The 22,861-nt window shown below is 44.6% G+C and overlaps 1 protein-coding gene across 2 annotated transcripts; it reads right to left on the minus strand.

The window, feature by feature from the left end:
* Nucleotides 1-1,948: 1,948 nt before the first annotated feature.
* Nucleotides 1,949-22,617, minus strand: LOC137296898 (small heat shock protein p36-like). 2 transcript variants are annotated; one of them, XM_067828785.1, is made up of 2 exons: nucleotides 22,537-22,617; nucleotides 1,949-5,730 (listed from the first exon to the last, which is right to left on the minus strand). In XM_067828785.1, exon 2 carries the CDS (start codon nucleotides 5,698-5,700, stop codon nucleotides 4,744-4,746), a length of 957 nt encoding a protein of 318 aa, XP_067684886.1. In that variant the 5' UTR covers nucleotides 5,701-5,730; nucleotides 22,537-22,617; the 3' UTR covers nucleotides 1,949-4,743. The 2 variants fall into 2 exon arrangements, with proteins under 2 accessions (XP_067684886.1, XP_067684885.1); XM_067828784.1 differs by lacking the exon at nucleotides 22,537-22,617 and adding an exon at nucleotides 12,645-12,867.
* Between the last annotated feature and the right edge of the window lie 244 nt (nucleotides 22,618-22,861).

The raw sequence follows: 22,861 nt of genomic DNA on the forward strand, positions 1-22,861 counted from the left end.
AGTGACATACTGTTAATCTTCAAATCATCAAATTATCCGAACTACACACAATGCTTCCGGCAACGCCAACAGCAGCTTTATTTCTTCACCAGATGACGTCGACGACAGAACTGCTGAACGACACTTTATTATACCTTGGTTAATCATTCATCATCTCTGGATTCTGATTTTGATAGATAAATAAATGAATAAACAAGTAACTAACTAAAACAATATTTATGTCAGCAAAAACTAACGATTTCTTTCATCCCATTTACCGGTCATCCTGAGGGGCTAAATATTTCGTTGCTAAGTGTTTGCATCTTGTACAGAATGTTGTTATTGAAGATATTGATCAACTGACTGAGATACCATGCTCGAGTGTAAGTGGTTGATGTATCTGGTTACCGGTAACCGTTATTCATGCATAAAACATTTTCTCTACCGCGAGACACATTGTTAGATAATAGCCATGTCTGGATATAGCGCTAGTTGTGCCTGAAATATACCGTTATTTTAAACCAACATTCACCCTGTGTTAGTCAGCCCTCCGCCCCCAACATGGATACGCACACCACAGAGACACCGATTTGCCTCTTGTGTTTGGCACCACAACACAATTCCACTAAAGTTGCTGGAAAGCCTCCCAAATTCACTAGAAAACGTGAACGACATCGCAACACAATTAGCTCATCTTGCTGGAAAACCAAATGAAGCAATGGCACTTATCTTGAGGTCACCCTCCCAAGGTCGCTGTGGAGGGGCAGCTGCGTTCCAGGCACCTGTGAGGGGGAGGGAAGGTGTGCAGTGCTTGTAGGGTTAGGAGCAGAGTTGGGGGTAGGGGCAGTTTACTTGTATATAGGGGTCGGACTGCTTCTAGGGATTGTCTCCGGCAAATTCACTTGGGAACATTTTCCACAAACAGATCCCATTCATGGTGACGTTATCGTTTTTTTCTCTACAAAACATAATTAGCGTTCTGAACACCCAGGTCTCTAAGCCTCCTTGAACACCCACCCCTTCCTTATACATTCTGTCTGGGAACACAGAGCGAGTTTTTCACACATTGGTACTCATACAATTCCCTGAGATCAAAGCCCTCACCAGCAATCGCCTCATGTGCTGTAGTTGTTTCAGCTCGCCCAGTGAGGCAGTTAGCATACCTGGCACTTCGGCCACAATTACATATCACGACATGGACAGCTATACCGGGAGATGTGGCGGCATAAATGACCCACGCAGTGCCTGTTCTGAAGGTGTGGGGCCACTTGGCTGTCGGCTGCACATGGAGTTTGGTCATGCGACGGTACACACATTGATACAACTGTCATTTCGGATGGAAATATTTGTTTTTATACTAAACGCAGCAAAGTGAAAACTGTATAACTTTCACATACAAGAGCTGACCATGGGCCTCTGGCATTATGAACTATGTAAAAACATTGAAATATTGGTGTGCAAATTAAAGATACATTCAAATGTCTCAGTCTTATACACTTTTATAGTCTGTTTGTCTCAAAAGTGGACCGATGAATTGCAATGTAACTCGAAAACAAATAAGCATACCATACTCAGTGAAACGCTGATCATAATCAAAACATCATACCAACTCTGTGAGTTTTGTTTTTTGTCCCAATGATATATAAGGTGTTTAACAAACTGTCAATAAAATATTGACACAGTTCACTGTTTATTGCGAGGGAAGAGTGCAGAGAAAGGCACAACCAGGTGTTGGAGAAGCACGTGCACAATTGTCGAGAAAGTTATATATTCATTAACCTATGTTGTGCTGTCTCCATGCTCCCTCGCACGTCTGGCTGTCCCTTTCTCTGCATTCCTCCCTCAAATAGAGAACTGAATGAATATATCGCTCATACAGGGTCCGACTGACGTAAATTCCGGAATATCGGAGATTTACTGCATGCCCCCGCACTGTAGATGCACATGCAGCCAACAAGAACGAAACACGAACCTGTTGAATCATTTATTAACATTTTACGAAGGAATATAATAGACGTAACGGAAGTGTAGGTTGACTTATCTCCCCTTGATGATATTATTGCCGATAGGATTTCAGTGTAACATGTTCCAGGTTGCCATACAAATGCAAGCTCTGTCACAGGTACACATTCGTCCTCAAGAGGTACAGACATGCGTACCGGAAATCAAAGGGAGATAACTCTCCGGATATAACGACAAGGAACGGAGTAACTGGTAATAAAGATGTAATTGACAACTATAACATGTTTTGTTTCAACGTATATAGTATTACACACCCAACCGTTTATCAACAACAAGACTGATACCTGAAACGACAACTTCCATGGAAGTGAAACAAACAGCGGAACCACGTGGACATCGAGATTGTAAGTAAATAGAACACAATATTCCAGAAAACAAATTAAGATTGAAAACTGTAGCATGGATTCTGCAGAACGGTGATAACAGACTACACAAGACAGCAACGATGATGGCAGTTGATAAAGCTGTTGGGGTCGTCCCCGATATAATACTGAAATGTGTTTTGGTAACCCACGTTATCAGATACTGAGACAGGTTATTAAGAAACCCGGACATCCATCGGAGAGTAAGATATATTGGGTAAGAGAACCAACGTGTACTGGGTACTAACAAAGGTTGTTAGGAAACCCACATCTGTCGACTATTAAGATCATTTATAACGAAGCCAGCTGTAATGTGCACCAAATTAGTGTATGGAAATCCTCCTAAGTTGGGTATTGACAGAAGAAATGAATAAATAACAAAAGGTGTTTCAATCCTGATATTTTAAAATCAATCTTCACTCTGTATCCCGTGAACGAATTACGATGTACCTGTGACCTATATCTGAGCAGGGATCCGCCTATGCTGAGGGGAGGGGGTGCCTGCTGATTGTTGGTTGAGGCAGCTCATCACGTGAGTACCATTTTGATGTGTGTTGTTGATTTAGTCGATACTAATAAGTCGTGTACGGCAACATCTATATGTCAGGTGAAAGTAATAACAGACAGTAATCTGGAACGTCAGGATATAACGTTGACAGTTCTAATTTGACTGCATTTACAGTTGAAGTCTGACTGCAGTGACAGTCTGAGATAGGGACTGAGCTAGGTAGGGTGGAGTCGGGACAAGAGTGTCTGTCTAGTGGAATCCCCCGCTCATATACACGGTGTCTGTTGGACGGACGCCCGCACCTGAAGTTCAAAGATACATAATTATGCATATTGTGAATGATTAATTCCCAAGATATCCCCGACAGATGTTATGGGGCAATCCCCCCACTCCTCATAAAAGTAGTGTTAGTCCTAACCCCCCCCCCCCAAACATGCAAACCCCTATACATAACCGACACGCTCAACCGAAATAGATAATCTCTACGGCTTAGGTTGCCATGAGATAATAATATAATGCTTGAAAAGTTCAGTAAACTTGAAAGAGATTAATTCTATTTTGGCCCTGAGTTATCCATGTTTCATTCAGCGAGATTCCTGGCATGACTGGAGAGGCACTAGTTACCAAGCTACAGAGGTTCCGTACCCGCCACGACAACCATTGTACCTCTATAATTGCTGTCACCAATCTGGTATAATGACTTCCAATGGTGTGTTTACTATGTGAGGTTATAAATTCGTCTGGGATTTCACTTAACAAGTGCTGATACTAATCACACACATTCGGATTTCTAATGTTTTTACGGATAATTTACCTAGTGACGAAGACCAATTCTGGGATAACCTCAGATCGAGGTTTGCCTGGACAAACGCAGCGAACACTCTGAACGAAACCTTCATACATCATGGCAGATGCTTGTCGACAGAAGGACGGACGGACAGACAGACGGACACTTACAGTGAGTGAGTCAGGGTAGTACACTTTCCCTGATGACATATAGTATACAGTTTGTATCATATTTATTGGCTATATTGCAAGCACCGCTGAAACCACTATACCTGTGTGCCTCAAATATACATAGACTAGAAACTATCACAGTTCTAATAATCAACAAAATATGTTTAAACAAGTTGAATAAATAGCCTATCTGTATATACATATCGAGTAAGTTACTGACGATGTCTAAAGCTAGAGCATTACCAACAGCTACATCACAAAACACTGAGGCGCAGCCATCTTGTTTTCATGTCAGAGGAAAGTATAGGCAAACTATCTTCATCTACATCCAGAAACGCTGTCGTATCACACGTATACGACTTGCTGTTGTTGCTGTTGCTGCTGCTGTTACCGGAAGCAGTACTCCTAAGTCACACTTGGAATTCTGGGAAATTCATTAGAATTGTGGATGTTACACTTATACAACGGTCAGGTGTCGTGACCATATTGTACGGGTCCACTCGGGGGGCTCACACGGGACATAACTCGCACAAAAGCACATTGACTGCCCTTGGACACAGCGTGCACCCCTCCCTCTCTCTACTCGACGAATATATGCGCTCCATTTGCACATAATTGGCACGTTCCGTGGTCCGAGATATTTAATCACCGATACTGAAGGAATCGCTGTCATCGTATTGAATCGAAAAGCTTGTCTGGTGATATCAAACATGCATCGGAAGCAGTCGTGAACTTGTCAACAATATCTTCATGACATCTCGCGTGATGACATCACGTGATGAGGATGAAAGCGTCATGACGTCATCGCCCCTGGAAACATCTACACCTCCAGGGGTCTATAGACAATATATCCATAGCTTAACAGCAGAACCGTAAATGTGCAAGGTCATCAAAACATGCGGTCATGTGTCCCGCCTATCTCCTGTGCACGCTAATGGTCACCATTGGTCTGTCCTGGCTGTCCGTGATGGTGACGGCCGAATCCTTGGTAACAGACACTTTCCTTACATTAGAGCTCTGGGTGACGGCATACGACTTGCGCTGAGTCTGGAGGGGCTTGAGTGGGGCTTCTATCGTTAGCTGTTTGTCGTCTGCTATGTAGGCTGTGATGGTTGTAGGGTCGACACTGTCAGGAAGATCGTATTCTTTATTAAACTCCTTATGTAGTGTCCGGTTCGTCATCTTCTCTTGCCGCTCGGCGTGGACAATCAGCTTCTTGTCCATAGTTTTGACAACAATGTCCTCAGGACTGAACTCCCCGACGTCCACCTGGAGCCGAAGTCTCCTCGACCCGTCCGCTTCCGTTATGATGGGATTCTTGACGGGTGTGGCGACACCCAGTGGCTTTGACGTGGTGTCGCTCTGGATAGGAAGCATTACCTCCCTTTGCAGCAAGTTCTGCACTGGTCCCTCAATACTAAGTATGCCGTCCTTGCTGAGAAGACACTGAAGCTTATCTGGGTCGACCTGGCTAGGAATGTCCACCTGGCGGCTGTATTCTCGACTCACCGTCGAGTTGGAGGTCTTCTCCTCGTGGCGGGCATTCACAATAATCTTTGATTGCTGAACTTTGACCTGTATCTCTTCAGCCTTGAACTCGCTAACGTCAAATCTGACCTTGAACCTTTGTCGTCCCTCACTGTCCGTTTCAAACAACGTTTTGTTATTGTCCATTTGAATAATGCTAGCCCTCTTTTCTGAGGGTTTAAGAGTGAAGAAGTCATGGCGCATCTTCTCGAACTCATTTTCCCATTCTTTCCTCCGCTGTTCCATCCTGCTCTCCATGTCGGTCCACAGACTTATCTGACGGTCCTGGAAGTTTAGATCATCTCTCTTTATCGGAATGTGGAGCTCAGATCGGAATCTCGCCATCGTAGCTTGTAGGTGGAGGGGACGATGCGCCTGAAACAGAGGAAACAATTAAATCATGTTGCATAACGCCTCTACCAATATGACGTAAATATAATATATATAATGGAGTCTGCAACCACAACCCAGTGATTGATGGAATGGGCATAGGCAACTCTCGGTCGTCTTTTTTTAAATTTATTTTTTGTTTTGTTTGGTTGGTTGGTTGCTTTGGTTTGTTTGTTTTTTACTGTATACAGAGCCCAACCACAGTGGAGTCAGTCAGTGTGTAGCTTGCTGGATGGAAGGTAAATAAATTTAAATTTGAGTGAGTGAGTGAGTGAGTTTCCCTTTTCAGAAGATAAGGCGAACTTGATACCTAAGCATGTGGTACTGACGAGAAACATGTTTGATAGGATGTAAGGGTACGAATCAGACCGCCAGTCACACGTAGACCACTGACTCTCCCCCAACAGTACATCTGTCGTCCAGATAAGTACACGGTAAAATGACAGAAACATGAAACATATTTCTATACAAATATCGGTTGCTACTTCCTGTAACAGGGAACAGCCCTTTTTAAACAATTACATTTGTATTGAAACACGTCTCCACAACTACAGAGAGGATACAGTTCTTGAGTCTGGCAACTCAAACAGACATTGGATTAGTCAAACGCTTAACTCAAGTTTCCAGCTCATTCTTAAACTGACCATTTGCGACAAAAATGATACTTGCTCCATCAACGTCCTTGGTGACCTTGATCATCACAACCTCATTTCAACAACATCACTGGACGAGAGTGTTGCAGGTTACTGTAACCCAGCAATCCCTCATGGAATTCACTGCAGGGGAAATACTTAAACGCTCTCTTAATTTGCCAACTTGCCAACTTTGTGTACAAGCACCAGCAGTTTTCCATCGTTCTTTATCCTCGGGAGATCTCAGTCAGATGGTAAGATAATTGAATGCAGGCACGTTAGAAATGGATGTATCATGGGCGACCGTGTTTCCATCTGCTTTTACAGTGTAGTCGTTATCAGCATCAACATCGTGCACGGCTATTCAGCAGCTTATTTTCTAAATATTCCCCACCCGAAGGTAAATAAACAATGCATGAAGTATACGATAAATGTATCACAGGTAACGCCATGGGGCCATGTGACCGTTAATCTGCCATCTCCTTGTAGATCCTGTCATCCTGCACCTCCACACCTAATTGGGATAATTAATAAGGTTATAGGTTATGTTACAGCATTACAGGGTAGACAGGACCCCACAACCGAAGCATGCAGGCACCGACAACCTGTTTCTCTCCATGGCTGGTGCTCCTTTGTTATGGCGGCAAGTCCAGTGGGGTGACATGGGTACCTTGTGTGACGTCACCGGTCATATCCTTCACCGGTACATGGCTTCAATATTAGCTAACATGTAAAACCATAATCACTCACACTCGTTCTGCTGTCACTCTCTCACATACCAACTCGTGTGGTCTCCCGGGAAAAAGCAAGAAAAGAACCGACAGGTCTTAAAACACTTTACGTCTTCAAAGGACCTGTATAGTGACTTGTTGTCTGTGAGTTCGTTACTTTAGATCTGTGAGGAGTGTTGAATCGGGTACTGTAGATCAGTGTGTTGCTACTTCTGGAGGGCTTTGATGTAGATAGGTTACACCCTTCACACCCCGCCCCACTCAACCAGAATGGCGGGTCAAAACACAGGAAAGAAAGCTTCCCTTTGTACAGCAACAACCGTACAGATGATGGAACATCAGAAGCTTCTTCCCAAGAGGTCGACACTTGAGGATGTTCTTCAAGATACAGATGTACTGGGTTACTCCCTGTCTTCCCCCTCAAGCCGCCCCCCTACCCTCCCCTCAAGTCCTCCCCTCCTTGCAGTTCACTAAACAATATGGGAATGTAATCATATAGCGTCATACAGTGCCAACATTACTGTGTACAAATGGTTAACGTGTGTACACACGGTCACCGCAGCCTGACGGCATGTTGTACTTGTGGAGGAGCCAGCGTCCCCACGGGCCAGGGTTGTATACGCTGCCGTCTCCTCATGCCCCGTATGTTAGGTACGTTCAAGGGGAATATCAACAAGAAGGTGGTTTGCCGGCCTCCAGGAGGGATTCTTGGAACAAGTCGGATGAACTCGGCAAATGTCACGGATTCTCCATTGTATACACGGATTCCAGGCTCACAGAGACGAGAGTATTGATTTTCTAGTCTTCATCGGATTAGAATGTTGCATGACATAAGACACAAGACTGACATGTGGAGTAGGTGCATGACATTAGACACAAGACTGACATGTGGAGTAGGTGCATGACATTAGACACAAGACTGACATGTGGAGTAGGTGCATGACATTAGACACAAGACTGACATGTGGAGTAGGTGCATGACATTAGACACAAGACTGACATGTGGAGTAGGTGCATGACATTAGACACAAGACTGACATGTGGAGTAGGTGCATGACATTAGACACAAAACTGACATGTGGAGTAGGTGCATGACATTACACACAAGACTGACATGTCGAGTAGGTGCATGACATTAGACACAAGACTGACATGTCGAGTAGGTGCATGACCATTAGGTTCACCTGCAATCTTTTCAGAAATCAGTGCATACAAGGTAACCAATCCTGTTCAGAATTAGTACATTGAACACATCCTACTGTGTTTTCGGGGAATAAATTCCATTTCTTTGGTTGCCATCTTATCACAAATAGACGCTGATACTGAAATGTCTACAACGTCTATTTCTATCTTATTTCTTCAGGAAATTACGATGAAGTATTTTCCAAAGTTCCTGCGATATCGATTAAAGACCTCTAGACGTGATAAACCCTCTGAACTGAGGGTTTCGACCTACACATGGCAGTAAACACAGACACTGATGGGGGAAGCAGGTGTACTGTCTCCCAGGCCATAGGCAGTTGTGTGAAACTGTTAATACAAAATACGGCTTTGCACGCACACGTGAATTTGACGACTCTGATATGTCAGTGTAGTCATACTGTCTTCGTCTTCAGCGCACTGTCTTCGCTTTCATGAGTACAGTCCAGTCTCACGATGGAAATCGTGTGCAACCGCAGGTGTACAGTGTATCGTGTGCAAGCCACACCTATAGACTGCATCGTGTGCAACCGCAGGTGTACAGTGTATTTACAGTGTCATGTGTGCACTCTACCTTGGTGTGAAACTACAGTCAAGGTGTATCCATGCACTGACATGCCCATCTGTTGTAAACACAGTCAACGTACTGTTGTAAACAGTCAACGTACTATTGTAAACACAGTCAACGTACTGTTGTAAACAGTCAACGTCCTTTTGTAAACACAGTCAACGTACTATTGTAAACAGTCAACGTACTATTGTAAACACAGTCAACGTACTGTTGTAAACAGTCAACGTACTTTTGTAAACACAGTCAACGTACTGTTGTACGGACACAGTCAACGTACTGTTGTAAACAGTCAACGTTCTGTAGTAAACAGTCAAAGTACTGTTGTAAACAGTCAACGTTCTGTAGTAAACACAGTCAACGTGCAGTCAGTCAACGTATACCATCACCAGGAACAGTTTTTCCCACATCATAAGCTAACATTACTTGGTTCTCGTCGAAGTTCAAGTTCGTTTGTAGTATCTGGGCTCCATTCCACAAAGCGAAGTATTAAAGTGATCGTAACTTCTTCATGGCGAGTGCTGTGGCTGGTGTGACGAACGGGCCTGCAACTCCGGCCCTCGTGTCTTGGCGAGCATTAGATAGTTTAAACTATATATAAAAAAAAGATTTAGATGACCTGTAGATGTAGAAATCTAAGACTGGCAATGTGTGAACTCCTGTATAAGCCTCAGACACAATGCAAGTCACAGTACCAGAATCTGTCGGTTGTAGTTTCACCAGAGTTTGAAAGGTTTCACCTTATTCACTTCGGTTCTGTCCATCGTTAAACTGACACCTTTTGATTTAACTGAAATACTGCTAAAACAGTGTCCATCCGAACTCAATCACGCTACCTCCTGGCAAACGCATGTGCCGCGATTAAAGGAGATCTGACATTTTAGACTGAGAACGACCAATCGGCAGAGGGTGAAACAACTGCACTAGTCGGCTTGAATTTCAGGATTGACCCGTGATGTGGTAAGACAGTCGTGCCGGAGAGGTGAGCTACGAGAGCTGACAACGAGAGGGAATTCCCCCTAATGCTACATGACAGGCCAGATCTGTTGAGCTGCAGAATGAGACGGGTGTTCGGCTATGCTATGCAGTACACACAGAATTAGAGTGGTAAGTGTTTCTGAGGTATTTTCAGGGCACGTATTGAAGCACTTGTCTATTTATGGTCCCGTAAAGTGGAAATGAGGTGAAAACAACTATCAGAACGCGAGTGAGAACCGTGTCAGAAATAGAAAGATTGTGCCCCGGATTGTAACCAGGTTATGTAATACACACCACGCTCTCATTAGTCTCTATACATATAAATACACATACAGACACACAGACGTACATGAATAGCGCGGCATCAATCCTCCTTGATGTAGAGTGTGTGAGGGACCATGGCTTGACGGTCAAGTTTAACAATGTCCCATCAACATCAAGAGGGGATGTACCTGTAGTTGGCTGTACACATTGTTGTACTCAGGTTAGGTTGTACAAGCTGTAGATATTTTCATCACAAAATTGAAAATAAAACATAGTTCGACGTACGCTTAATAACTTCACAAACTAGAATGTCATGACTGATATTCCATAGTTTGACTTTCACTAAATAGCTTTATAAACTACACTTAATAACTTCACAAACTAGAATGTCATGACTGATATTCCATAGTTTGACTTTCACTAAATAGCTTTATAAACTAAAAAGTCCCAACTGATCTGCCATAGTTCGACGTACGCTTAATAACTTCACAAACTAGAATGTCATGGCTGATATTCCATAGTTTGACTTTCACTAAATAGCTTTATAAACTAAAAAGTCCCAACTGATCTGCCATAGTTCGGCGTACGCTTAATAACTTTACAAACTAGAATGTCACGGCTGATATTCCATAGTTTGACTTTCACTAAATAGCTTTATAAACTAAAGAATCCGAACTGATCTGTCATAGTTCGACGTAAGCTTAATACTAATTTCAAAAACTAAAATATTCCGGCTGATATCCCATTGTTCGACGTACGCGTAATATTTTCATAAACCAGAATATCTCGACAAATCTGACATAGTCCGACGTACACTTGATAATTTCATGAAGTAGAATGTCCCTACTGATCTCCCATAGTGAGACGTACATACACGTAATGTTTTAACCATGATGTCCCATCGAGTCTGCCATAATTATTCAATATGTTAACGTCCACTCCTTCATTGTCAACACGGTGAGTTCTCCGTCACCGTGCTTGCCTCAACAGCATCGACTGCTGGAACAGCGTAATTAACATCGGCAAATACCCGTCACTGAACAAATGCGCCTCTAGTTTAACCGGAACACGACAAACAAAATCCCAGTAACAGCAGAGATTAGCAAGGGGGTACTACCGATCATTTCAGCGATCGGAATATTTCCTCCTTCACACAGTGCTTTAGGAAGTATTAAAGAACTTCTCAACCTGTACAGCAGCCCAATAATATTTTGGGCATTGTTTGTATTATCTGGAGCGCAGCTTCACTGTCAAGTGTTTTTCAAATACTTCCAAAGAGGCAGGAGAGCGTGATCCCACAACTAGGATGTTAAACTCGTATCTCCATGCAGCCAGTTGCCCCGCCGAGACGGATATTTTCCTCATTGATCAACACAGAAACACCTTTCCTTGTTATCAGTATGCATGTATGTGCTAACCAGCTGCAATAACAATCAATAACACCCCTTGTCAGTAGTTACTGGTGTTGTATGTACACAACCAAGTATGTTTGTCAATATCTACTGTTAAACCAGTATTAGAGACAGATCATGTGCCATGTGTCAGGCTCTTCATCGCATGGGCTGCTCAAGTCGCCCACAGCATAACTAGGGTTGATATTGTCAATGGACCACATTGTAAGGGTCACCTATATTCGTGGATGTGGGCGTTACAAATCGACCGTAAATAACCTCAACATTCCTGTATGCCTGCGTCAGATGTTGACATAGGACGTTGGTCAGATCTACTGTTGTAGTCTATATTGTGTAGTAAATCATTCACGCTAACGGTGCTATGCATAGTCACAATACGTACAAATATCTTCCTGTCATTGCAATGAAATTACATACTGTCAATAACATATGAATGTCACAACCATCGCGTCATGAAAACACAATAGTTTCATACACTGGCGACTATAATAGACCCTTATTCAACACTGAATCTCACCAAGGTCTGCATTGCAACAGGTAACGCCTCATGTGACACGTGCTATAGACTGTAACCAGTGACACATGCATCTATATCGATCACTGTGTTTATTCCCGACACGTCAACTAAAGTACGACGACACTGACGACCCAATAACTAAACATAAATATCGATGATATCACCCAGCATGATATTTATGATATGCCTTCAGTCGACTGGTACGTGGTTGAAAGCGAGGCATGATTGACATATAAGAGAGAGAAAGAAATTTGATTGACAGATATACACGTGGTGTCAATTTCTCCCTCCTGTCACTGATTTCGTAATTCAGGTGTTTGCTTCAACAAGAACGGTCCGTTTCCTGGTGTGACGTCATCACAACCCAGCCGAATATCATATAGTAAATAACTTCTGTCGTAAAACTCTTCAAATATAGTCTAAGGACCTAGTATTAGGCGATGTCATGTTGCATGTATTTCAGTATCGCTACATCTGGGGCGGCCCTTTCCCCACCCTCCCTGTCTAGGCTACCTGTAAACATTGTAATTAACGTACTCTAATCTACCGTTCGGTTTCTCGACTTATCAATATAATGAACAACAGTAAAACACTTACCCCCACCCAGCATGTTCCTGATACAAGAGACGCTATTCACCCTCATTATTGTATCCTGGTCCACTGACAGATGAAAGGACGCCGCCTATTGATGGTACCTGACAGGTAATCAGCAGGTAAGGCACACTCCAGGTGTGTGACGTGCCAGTAACGGCAGACACAGCCAACACCGCCCGAACCGACTTGGTCGGCGACCAGCTACGTCTATCCCAACCGCTCAGCCAACCTCGGGGACGGCACAGCATGGGGAGATTCCCTCAATATTAGACTTACTTCAGTCCCCGATACAATATATGTGCACCAGAGAAACAATCCCCATAAGACGGGAACATCTAGATAGGCCATGGGTCTGGATGGATGAGTGAGTGAGTGAGTGGGTGAGTGAGTGAGTGAGTGAACTAAAATAGGTTTTTAAAGACTGACAGTTCATTGAGGCTCATTTGTTCAGTTTTTGAAATTTGCCTGAGGAGAAACCCCAGGCGAATGAATGAGTTTAGTTTTACGCCGCACTCAGCAATATTCTAGCTATATGGCGGCGGTCTGTAAATAGTCGAGTTTGGACCAGACAATCCAGTGATCAACAGCATGAGCATCAATTTGACAAAACCGATGAGATGTGATGACATGTCAGCGAGCCTGATCATCCGATCCCGTTGGTCGCCTCTTACGACAAGCATAGTCGCATTTTATGGATATAAGCCTGTATTTGTCAAGACCCGTTATACCCTGGATCAGGCACAGTAACCAAGGGAACTCGGAATCTGAGTGTGGGCTTCGAATTCTGTGATCAATGTTTGTTGGCACGACATAAAGACGCCTCAGATCCCTCCAACAACCTGACACCTTTCATCCATACTCTATCTCCACAGAAGCATGAACGTATCTGAGTCTGTAAGTGACCAGTCATGTCCCGGCCAATCTGCTAACAGAGCTACAGCACCGTGCAGTAAATGACCACACATCTGGTACCACGTTAGTCAACCAACACTAAACCCATGGAAACCGCAATTCGCTCTTCTCGGGGGAATCAGCAAAGCGTTATTTTACGTGGATTACAAAGTATGACATTCACAATGTATTATATTTCTGGTGTATCCCCGAGGAGAGTCTACGCTCCCATGTAGCAAGTCTAGAACTACCCAAGCGATGCAGTTCAGTAATATGATTACAATGAGGAAATAATCACTTAATCTGTAACGGCCGAGAAACGAGCAATGTGGCAAGAACGTGGTGATTTATAAGCGATTCTCCAACCCCGTGACGGTGTTCTGGGGAGAGGTACCACAAGACACTCGCTTGATGGAATCGATAAGTCTTTACAGAACCATGTCTCTTAGTATAATACAGGCCATCTCAGCAGGCGCCTGCTGCGCTTATGAATAATCGGGCGTTGATGATACGCTGTTTTAACAACTTGCTGGTGATTAAAACGTGTTATGGCACGGTTCACCGCGGGAAACGATGGATTCGGACTGTAATAAACCTGCTGAAAATCCCCCCCAAGTGGACCAATCGATGGAGTACCGCTCACATCCTTCTGATCACACCAAGACATAAACTACATATCTGTTTTGAGTGGGAAATGTTGGAAGTCTGTGGACTGTTGTGCCATGTCCGAGTTCTTCCCTGTGAAAGAGCACAAACATTGCCAACACCTGTTTTTCTCAAACTGAACCATTTGTGAGTCAGTCAATCAAAGACGTGCAATGATGACATACCTGTTTACACATGGATGATTAGCAAGTAGCTTAGTGGGTGAATATTGTTCCCTGCCGCTTTTTGCAATATTACATCAGATATGCGATTCACAAAGTGTACTCTTTCGAAGAATAGAATCTGCGTGGTGCAGTGGTAAGAGCGTCCACCCGGAGAGCGGAAAATCGTGGGTTCGATCCCCACCCGCGTCACACCAAAAGACTTTAAAGTATGGTATTTGCTGGCCCCTGCCTGGCGATCGGCATTAATGAGTACAACAAGGACTGGTGGGCCCCGAGTCAGTATAATGGGTCTGAGTAGGGTATTCATACATAACTGCAACATGGCATCTCAATGAGCTAGTACTATAAAACCAACTTTCTAAAAGTCCGGGTCAGTACTAGCAGTCACACATACACATGCATGCATGTCGTCGTATGAGTCACGTCAAACCCAGTTTCACTTCACCTCTCCTTTACCGCTAAGTGTCTATATATATAGACCTGTGTGTTCGGATGTGGAAACCTGCCAGGGTGTGATGTGGGGAGGGGGCGCAGCAATAGGTGGAAGCAATTGGAGGGAAGCTGTGGAGCCCTGGGGGTGTGAAATAGGCGTATTGAGGTGTGAGCACAGCGCAGTGAGGAGTACTGAGAAAGCTGTGAAAGATGTAGAAGACGCAGTGAGATGGAATTGCCTGGCGATGGTGGTTAACGTCCGGCGTATGTGGACGTGTGGAGGTCGTGCAAGGTGAACCCTGGGATGTCCGATGAACGTGTCCAGAGAGGCAATGTTGGCCAGGTGTGGTGTCCTGGTGTGACTGATCGGGAAACTCTTGTCTATATCACGCCTCGCCACTGTAAGGAGGACATAGCCGGCTATACCTACACATCAGCTGAAGGATATATGTCCGAGCTGGGCTGGATATACTCTATTAATGATGAAGATGACTTGAAGATGGACCCATCTCTCGCCTGCTTCCAGAGGCAGAAACAATAACAACGGCCATTCTACGGTGCACGCAGTCGAAGGCCCATACACACGACTACAACGTCCTTATACGCACTGTGGTAATGGTTTAGTCAAGTAGTTTAAAGCGACGGTTCGTCACGTCGAAGAGCAGGATTCTATTGCCCACACAATGAGTGAAGTCCATTTGTTGGCGTCATTTCGGTAGTCTCTAAGCCATATCGTGACGAGAATACAAAATGACCGGATATCGACACGTTGTTTCATTATGCAGGTATGACAACGGCTTTTAATATCGGTATGACCTTGGTATGGCGGCATGGTCATGTTTATTTCTGTTTATTTATGTCTGTGTCACCACTGTCTAGCTAGATTGGCGACTTCACAGATGGAGAAGGAGGAATGATTGAGTGTGTGTGTAGGGATATGGAGGCGATGTAAGGAGGCCATTTCCAGTGTGATGAGACCCGCCCTGGTCTTCCAGCTGCTGGTTGCCCCGACCTGTCCGTCTGACTACAGACCTTCTCCACTGAGCAAACACTTCCTCGTAATTCCAATATCAAATCAATGGCTCAATCAGATGTGTAAACACGAACGTTCTGCTGTGGGGCAATAGCTTAAGAATAAACGTCCTTCTCAAAAACCCGCATGTCGTAAATGTTCCGTCTCTTAATCCTGGCAATACGATAAATTCCAGAGCTAGGCAATCATGTTCAATCCATATGACAATCTGAGGGCCCGGCAATTTATCAGCTGACTGGTTACCCTACCAATAGAACCCCAATCTGACGGTAATATATCCCACCCCTGCAGCAGATCCTCTACCCTCTGTGCAACATCTCATGTTAAAAGTCTGGCGTTACGACATCGATTGGATATAAATACTGCAGAAAGTGGTAATACAGGCACGATTTAATGTGGCTGACCCTCTCTTAAAGCCAGAGACCTCTGTTTGGGCAGTTACAGCCTGGTGTTCCTGTCAAGACCTAACGCCCTGAGCAGGTCCTAGGTTGTTTGTGACTAAATAGTTTACATCAAAGCTCTGAGTCTGAGGAGGGGGGCTATGTCGTGGTTGGTGTCGTGTGTGATGATGGTGAGTAATCGTGTAGACGTGATGACGTGCAGGAAGGAGTGCCTACTGGAGAGGTTGGAGCCACTGAATTAACGTCGTCAAGTCTGTCTTGAAATTGGTAGGATTCTTCAAGGGCACTAAACCACTAAGTCAGTTCCTGTCAGTTATCCAATTCCATTAACAGCCACCTCAGTACCATGGCTGACGACCCCGCGGGGATGATATTCATCCCCCCCACCCCCCACCCCCACCCCCACCCGGGGATGTAGAGGCCGCGGAGAATGGGGGAAGGCGCAGATGAGTTGTGATCAGTTGTTAGCAAGCCGGCGTAAGCATTACCACTGTGTCATGGCATCAAATCCGGATCCAAATAAGGTGACACAGACGAACACTCCAGCCACTAACTTACCCAACTACTCCGCCCTTCAACGGCTTCAAGAATCGGGCATGGTGGTATCTACTTAGCTGTTGTCTAACAGATCTAATCTTTATCTAATCTTATATCGCCCTGGGTATAAACACCACAAGTCTGTAAGATGTCATACCATCCCAACACCTGGCAGATGTATGCGCTGAGGAAAGAAGCTGCTCCCTGGGGTACGCCTGTGGTTAACCTGTGTGACTCCACGATGGCGGATCTTACGGCGAATAACAGACCTTCCCAGCAGGTCAGAAATTTCGTCAATACTTGACATTTGCTGGTATTATACTGATAATATGTTGTGAATCCTGTTACAGCGTATTGCACAGGGTATTGGGAAAACAGGTCAAACAGTATTGCAGGTTGCGTATGACGGTCCAAACAGTACGGTTGCCGTGGCCCAAACTGTAAGAATAAGGACATCAACCAAGTCGTGCACTAATGTGGCTGTAATCTGACTATTTTGTATCACAAAAATCTGAGAAAAACACCAGCACGTTCTTTCAAGCATCAGTGCTGCATCACCCTGTAACTCCGGGTGTCTGTCCACATTCCAGTATGTGCAAGGTCACGAACAACCAATGCAGCATGATATGCCTCCACCAACACCAACAGCAATGTCTAGATATGAGACCTGCCTGAAAGAACGCACCCTCTGAAGATCCGAGTTTGAATTTGTCTTCAGTACCCCGTGCATGTCGTAAGAGGCGACTAACGGGATCAGGTGGTCACACTCGCTTACTTGGTAGACCCTGTCACCAAATTGCCCAGAACGATGCTCATGATGTCCATCACTGGATTGTCTGGTCGAGACTCGATTATTTACAGACCGCCGCAATATAGCTGGAATAACGCCGAGTGTGGCATTAAACAAAAACCAACAAACCTAAAGGTAGCAACCCAGAGAAGAAATTGTCACCGTGCTTAGAGAAAAGACCTTCTCTAAGGCACACATTCTTGTACTGACCCATCTTCCGTCCGCTATTCATGTACACGTCTGTCGGCGAGGGAAAGCCAATATCTCAGCGGATGCAGTGGATCAATGGGGACCGCCTTCATGGTCTGGGTTCCGTCGAATATTGCTTGAGCATGTATGTGACAACACGACGGTATTTAAGCTAGACGGGGTGGGTCGGGTGGACAGGGAGACGAGGAGGGTTTGTCACCGGTACTACAGACACGGCGAGTAGGACAAACGTGTCCATAGTAAAGAGTGACGTTCGGAAAAGAGGAAAGATCCTCTGGACGCTGTGATTCGCACTGCATAGGTGTTCCATAGTGAGAGTTGTAGGAGATAAAGATTCGACTCCTGATTTTGATACAAGTTTATTCTATACTTTAACCAGGTTCGTGGACTTTATCAAAATGGAAGCGTTTGCGATATAAATCACTTTCCTATATCCGCAATTCGTATAACCGCCCAACGCTGTCCCGTGTACAGACAGCGACACTGGCCGAGACGGAGACCTGGAGACTATGTTCGTACCAGACCGATGGTCGAAAGTTGTGAGCAGGTACAACTGTGGGTGTCTCCCGACTTTTCGTATTCCACCCGGGTACTAGTCAATGACCTTCCTGCACGGGTGGGTATCATCTGGACTTACAAAACCCTCCACATCTTGATTCGGTCACCAAATGACATTGAGACAAAACAGGTGAGACCCGTTGGAGGTACGTGCTCCATGTGTGACTGCTGCCTGCTGCTGTTGACTCCTGCTGCAACAGTCAGGGAACTCTAGGAACCAGACATGAACCATGTTTTGGTCGAGTACTCCACGTGCTCATACTGCAGGCTGCTCCTCACCTGCGGGTATGGCGTCAGAGGAAGGTACCTAGGTCACGTGGCTGAGACGACAGACATCCCACACCCACCTTGCACACCCTGACTGCGTCCTTGCCAATGGTTGAATCAGGATTACATGTGTCGGGCAATAATGTACCATACACCCATTCGTATACTAGATTTACTAGACGGGAGATAAATATATTCGACACCTTCAGTTCTGTAACTTTTATTCCTTTCTTATTATTTAATTGTTAATAACAAAAGAATGTGGTAATGTATTCGGGGGTTAGGATCTACTGCGCCACAGTTGACTGGACTAGCTTCACCAGACTAATCAGATAACTGTGTGTACGGGAGTTTCGTACACTATTGTCACTTACCATGTTTATGTCATTACGTCTATGTATAGTGACCCCCGCCTCATTCACTCATGTCTGTACAATCCAGTGTTAGTTTCCATGATGAATAAAAAAACGTCTAATGTGATGTACACGTACATGTCATCTTCCCATGTAACTTCAGTTCCTTAATCTAGTACGGCTGATCTAACATGACGTATCGCTCACCGTGTCAAACTAATGATGCAGTCCACCTCACTTCACAATCTTACGTGACATACCCTGCTGTATATCTATGACGGCGTGAGTCATTTCAACCTACCGTGACAGTTCACGTGCTAGTGACGGGAGGCACATCGTATGTTCTAATATACTTATGTCGGAACATGTATAATATGTACCCGTGCAGACAACCGTTCAGGACGTACCATGCGACTGAGCTAACGTATTTATAAGAGAGGTCATGTAGCGGGTCGTATACATATGTCAGACCGTCTCCTTACAGCCCCCCATGAGTTGAGTCGGGTGTTACTGCCTATAGGGGTTCCGTACAAATCTATCGTTTCCCGGTCAGTCAGACGAAGCCGACCGACATCGGCCTGGAAGTATACTCAGCCGTGTTTACTCAGCCCACACTCCCTCCACCAGTGGCCGCCCATACTGCTTCAGTACAAAGGGAAGTCTTGAAATATTCTTATAAGATCTGAGGGAACCGTTTCCTATAAACTAGTTTGGAGGTAAAATATTTTTGATTGATTTTTGAATTCAGACCTTCCTGTAACTGGTAATTTAAAATGAATCGTATGCAAGAGATGCTGTTGTTGGTTTGGAAGTAGTTTTATCGTCTTTATGGTAATTGGATAAAATCGAATTTGTGTAGAAAATATTCAAAACTACGGAGGCGTTTCGAACTCAATGGCATCATGAACAAAGAGAGCACCGAGCTCTCGTACTTGACTGAGAGCAATCAGTGGATCTTTCCCCATGTTTATGAGGGAGTAAAGCTAAGCTCAAACCATCAACGTTGAATATTTATTTGTGTATGTCCAGCTTATTTGCACGAGTTTCCACATGACCCCATCGGGCCACCGTACATTCCGCGAGTAATCAGGTACTCAACTCTCGTTAATATTTTCATTCAGCTAAGTCGGATAAACTATGTTCAAACAGACTACAAACTCCAGGGAACAGCAATCGACTGGGAACCGTCTAGAATAGCTAGCTGTGCTACGTTTTGGTGACAGTAGCCAATACTTTCATCTGATCACATTAACTAACAACCTGTTAGTGGCGAGACATGGACGCGGTGATTAACAGTATGGTGTTTTCGGATCTGGTGGAATCTAGACAAACACTTAGTCCCTGAATAGTCACCTATTACATGACTTTACTGGCCTGATACTTTACATGCACGATCCGCTGCACACGGAACTGACCAACTAACCGCCACCCCACCGACCTGGGTGCTGTTGTACAAAATGATCTTACCGTTACGGTGACCGTAACTCCCTTACTTCAACCGTCCTAGCGCTAAGGTTGCTTCGTACAATCCCAGCCTGAATCTGCCACCCTCATCCCTAGCTCCGTCCTACACCCAACCCCACCGCAGTGGCCTGATCCCCTTCCGCCCTGTACAACTCCCTATTTACTACCCACACTATCCTGAACACCTTCCTGGACAACCCGATCACTCCACCATCTCCGACCACAAAGTATTTCCGTACCACTGAAACTTCATTACTTTATACCTTCAACAACTCTCGGTAACTCCATCCCGCCAAATAAAGACTGAGGGTACGTCATCCCCTAGCCAGGAGACAGCGGCTCACAACAGGTGCGTGCGGGGAACAACATCACTACATCACTCCAACACCACGTGTACACAGTCGGCAGCATCTACTACCTCATTCACATCAGCCCATGTCCACAACTGCTTAACAAGACAAGCGTCGTCATCATAGTAACAGGTAATACACAAAGCAGATACATGTTCATCATCATTATGAATACACTGGAATGCGCGGTTGAGTGATGGAGGACACACATACTACTCAAAAGAGATTAAGAACACCTAATTCCTTCACGCTTCGATAGTTCATCTGTCATGTCCTGACGATTCTTCCATATTCCCGTATAGTTATTCTGTCATGACATGGAACAGTGTGAGTGAGTGAGTGAGTGACACCAAGAAAGGGCTTCACATATTGTTCTCATGTGGGGAATCGAACCTGGGTCTTCCGTTTGACAAGCGAACGCTACATGGAAAATAAAACATAATGATAAGAACATGGGGTTCCTTAAATTCTTATGTGTTATACTTTATCCACAAAACTATAAAAGATAGATGTTTTTTCACATTTAGCCGTGCATACGACTTAATCAATATTCTGCTCAGCAACCATCTACTAACGGAAGATCTTCCAAGGCCCCAAACATTCCAGTAATGTATATGGCCACTTAGTGCCAACTGTTCTACAGTAGATAGAGGCCAGAGATCAGCATTAGGTAATGGCAATTCCTTCGCCACGAGGGGGGTCCTATGTAGTCGTTTTGTTGCAAAGTCACATGAACCACAGACGAGGCACCGACTAGCAAACTACATCAAGCTCTTAAACAGACGACCGACCTTGAAACTGACACATTCATCACTGATTTCAGATTTGTGTCACTATCCATTACAGAAATGAGGAATATAATTTATGCCATTTTCCTGGCGCTTTACTCCCGTGGAAATCACTCTAGAGTCCCGAGTAAGATAAAAAAAGTTAAACGTGAGATAAGTTGCTGCCGTCTACTCCTCCCCGGCCGTTATCACAGTAGGGGGCTGGTTCCGTGTGTGTCGACCACGCCCAGGAGCGATGGGAATAGATATCTCTCACTGACCCACTGCACAAGTCGAACAAAATCGCCCACAGCAGACAGAACAATGGAAACAACGCAGCGTATGTTCGTAGATATTGTCTTGGGAAATGTCACCACTGACAGAAACACTGCCTGTAAATATACTTCATGTACTGACACCGGAACACAGACACTGATACTGAAACAAGAATGAAAGTCTGTTGCCCTTCAAGAAATCAAGGGAAACCGGAATATTTATGCTACTTAGAGTTATTCTCTAGTACAGGAACAAAAACAAAACTGACATCACTCGGTAAACAAATATGACAGAGAGATTATATTTAGTATTTTTATAGCTCCTCCATGCGATATTGCGTCTCTAATTCTGCACTCGGCAAAGAATATTTTAGGCTAACTGATCTATTTACCGGCTGATTTGCAAATACATTCCAGTGCTACATTTATATTAAATAACCATTCCTGAGCACCCGTTTTATTGCTCAACAGTCCTACACGGTGTCACTCAGCCATCACTGCTGCATAAAAAGTGCAGTCAAACCATCGTCAACTCCCTCATCAAGCAACAGTCATGTCGTCCACCGACCTTAAAAACAGGGAATAAAAGCTCGTAACATCATGTCACGTGACAGCCGTCAAATCGATATCTGGATCTGATCGGAACCAGTGTGATGTGTTTGGCGTGAAATCAACGCCTTTCACCAGCGCTTGAATCGTGTCATTCAAAGACACCAAGGCAAGAGAACGGGGCTTACCTGGTAGGATTTCCTTGACGGTGTCGATACAATCCAATGCGAGAAAAATCCAGTAAAATGTAAACCTGTTTGGAAGCTAGCAGACGACCGATTCCTACTCTTGTTTTACTGGGTGCAACCGCTAGCAGGGCCAGTCTATTTGTAGAAGTAGGGGGTGAGGGATGTGGTTTGGGATCCTCCCCACACGGAATCTGAGCAATGCTGAATAATTCTCGTGTTTTTGATATCTGTCACTACTCTCGGCCAAACAGCCGCTACAGCTGCACCCAGCCAAGATGGCGGTCGGCACGTGCGGGGGCAGACGATATGTGGGTAGAATCTGAAC

The sequence above is a fragment of the Haliotis asinina genome, chromosome 9 (assembly GCF_037392515.1).
Source record: "Haliotis asinina isolate JCU_RB_2024 chromosome 9, JCU_Hal_asi_v2, whole genome shotgun sequence".
In the NCBI taxonomy this organism is placed as follows: domain Eukaryota; kingdom Metazoa; phylum Mollusca; class Gastropoda; order Lepetellida; family Haliotidae; genus Haliotis; species Haliotis asinina.

Coding starts and splice junctions, on each gene's coding strand:
- LOC137296898 (XM_067828785.1), bottom strand. CDS start 5,700: ATGGCGAGATTCCGATCTGAGCTCCACATTCCGATAAAGAGAGATGAT.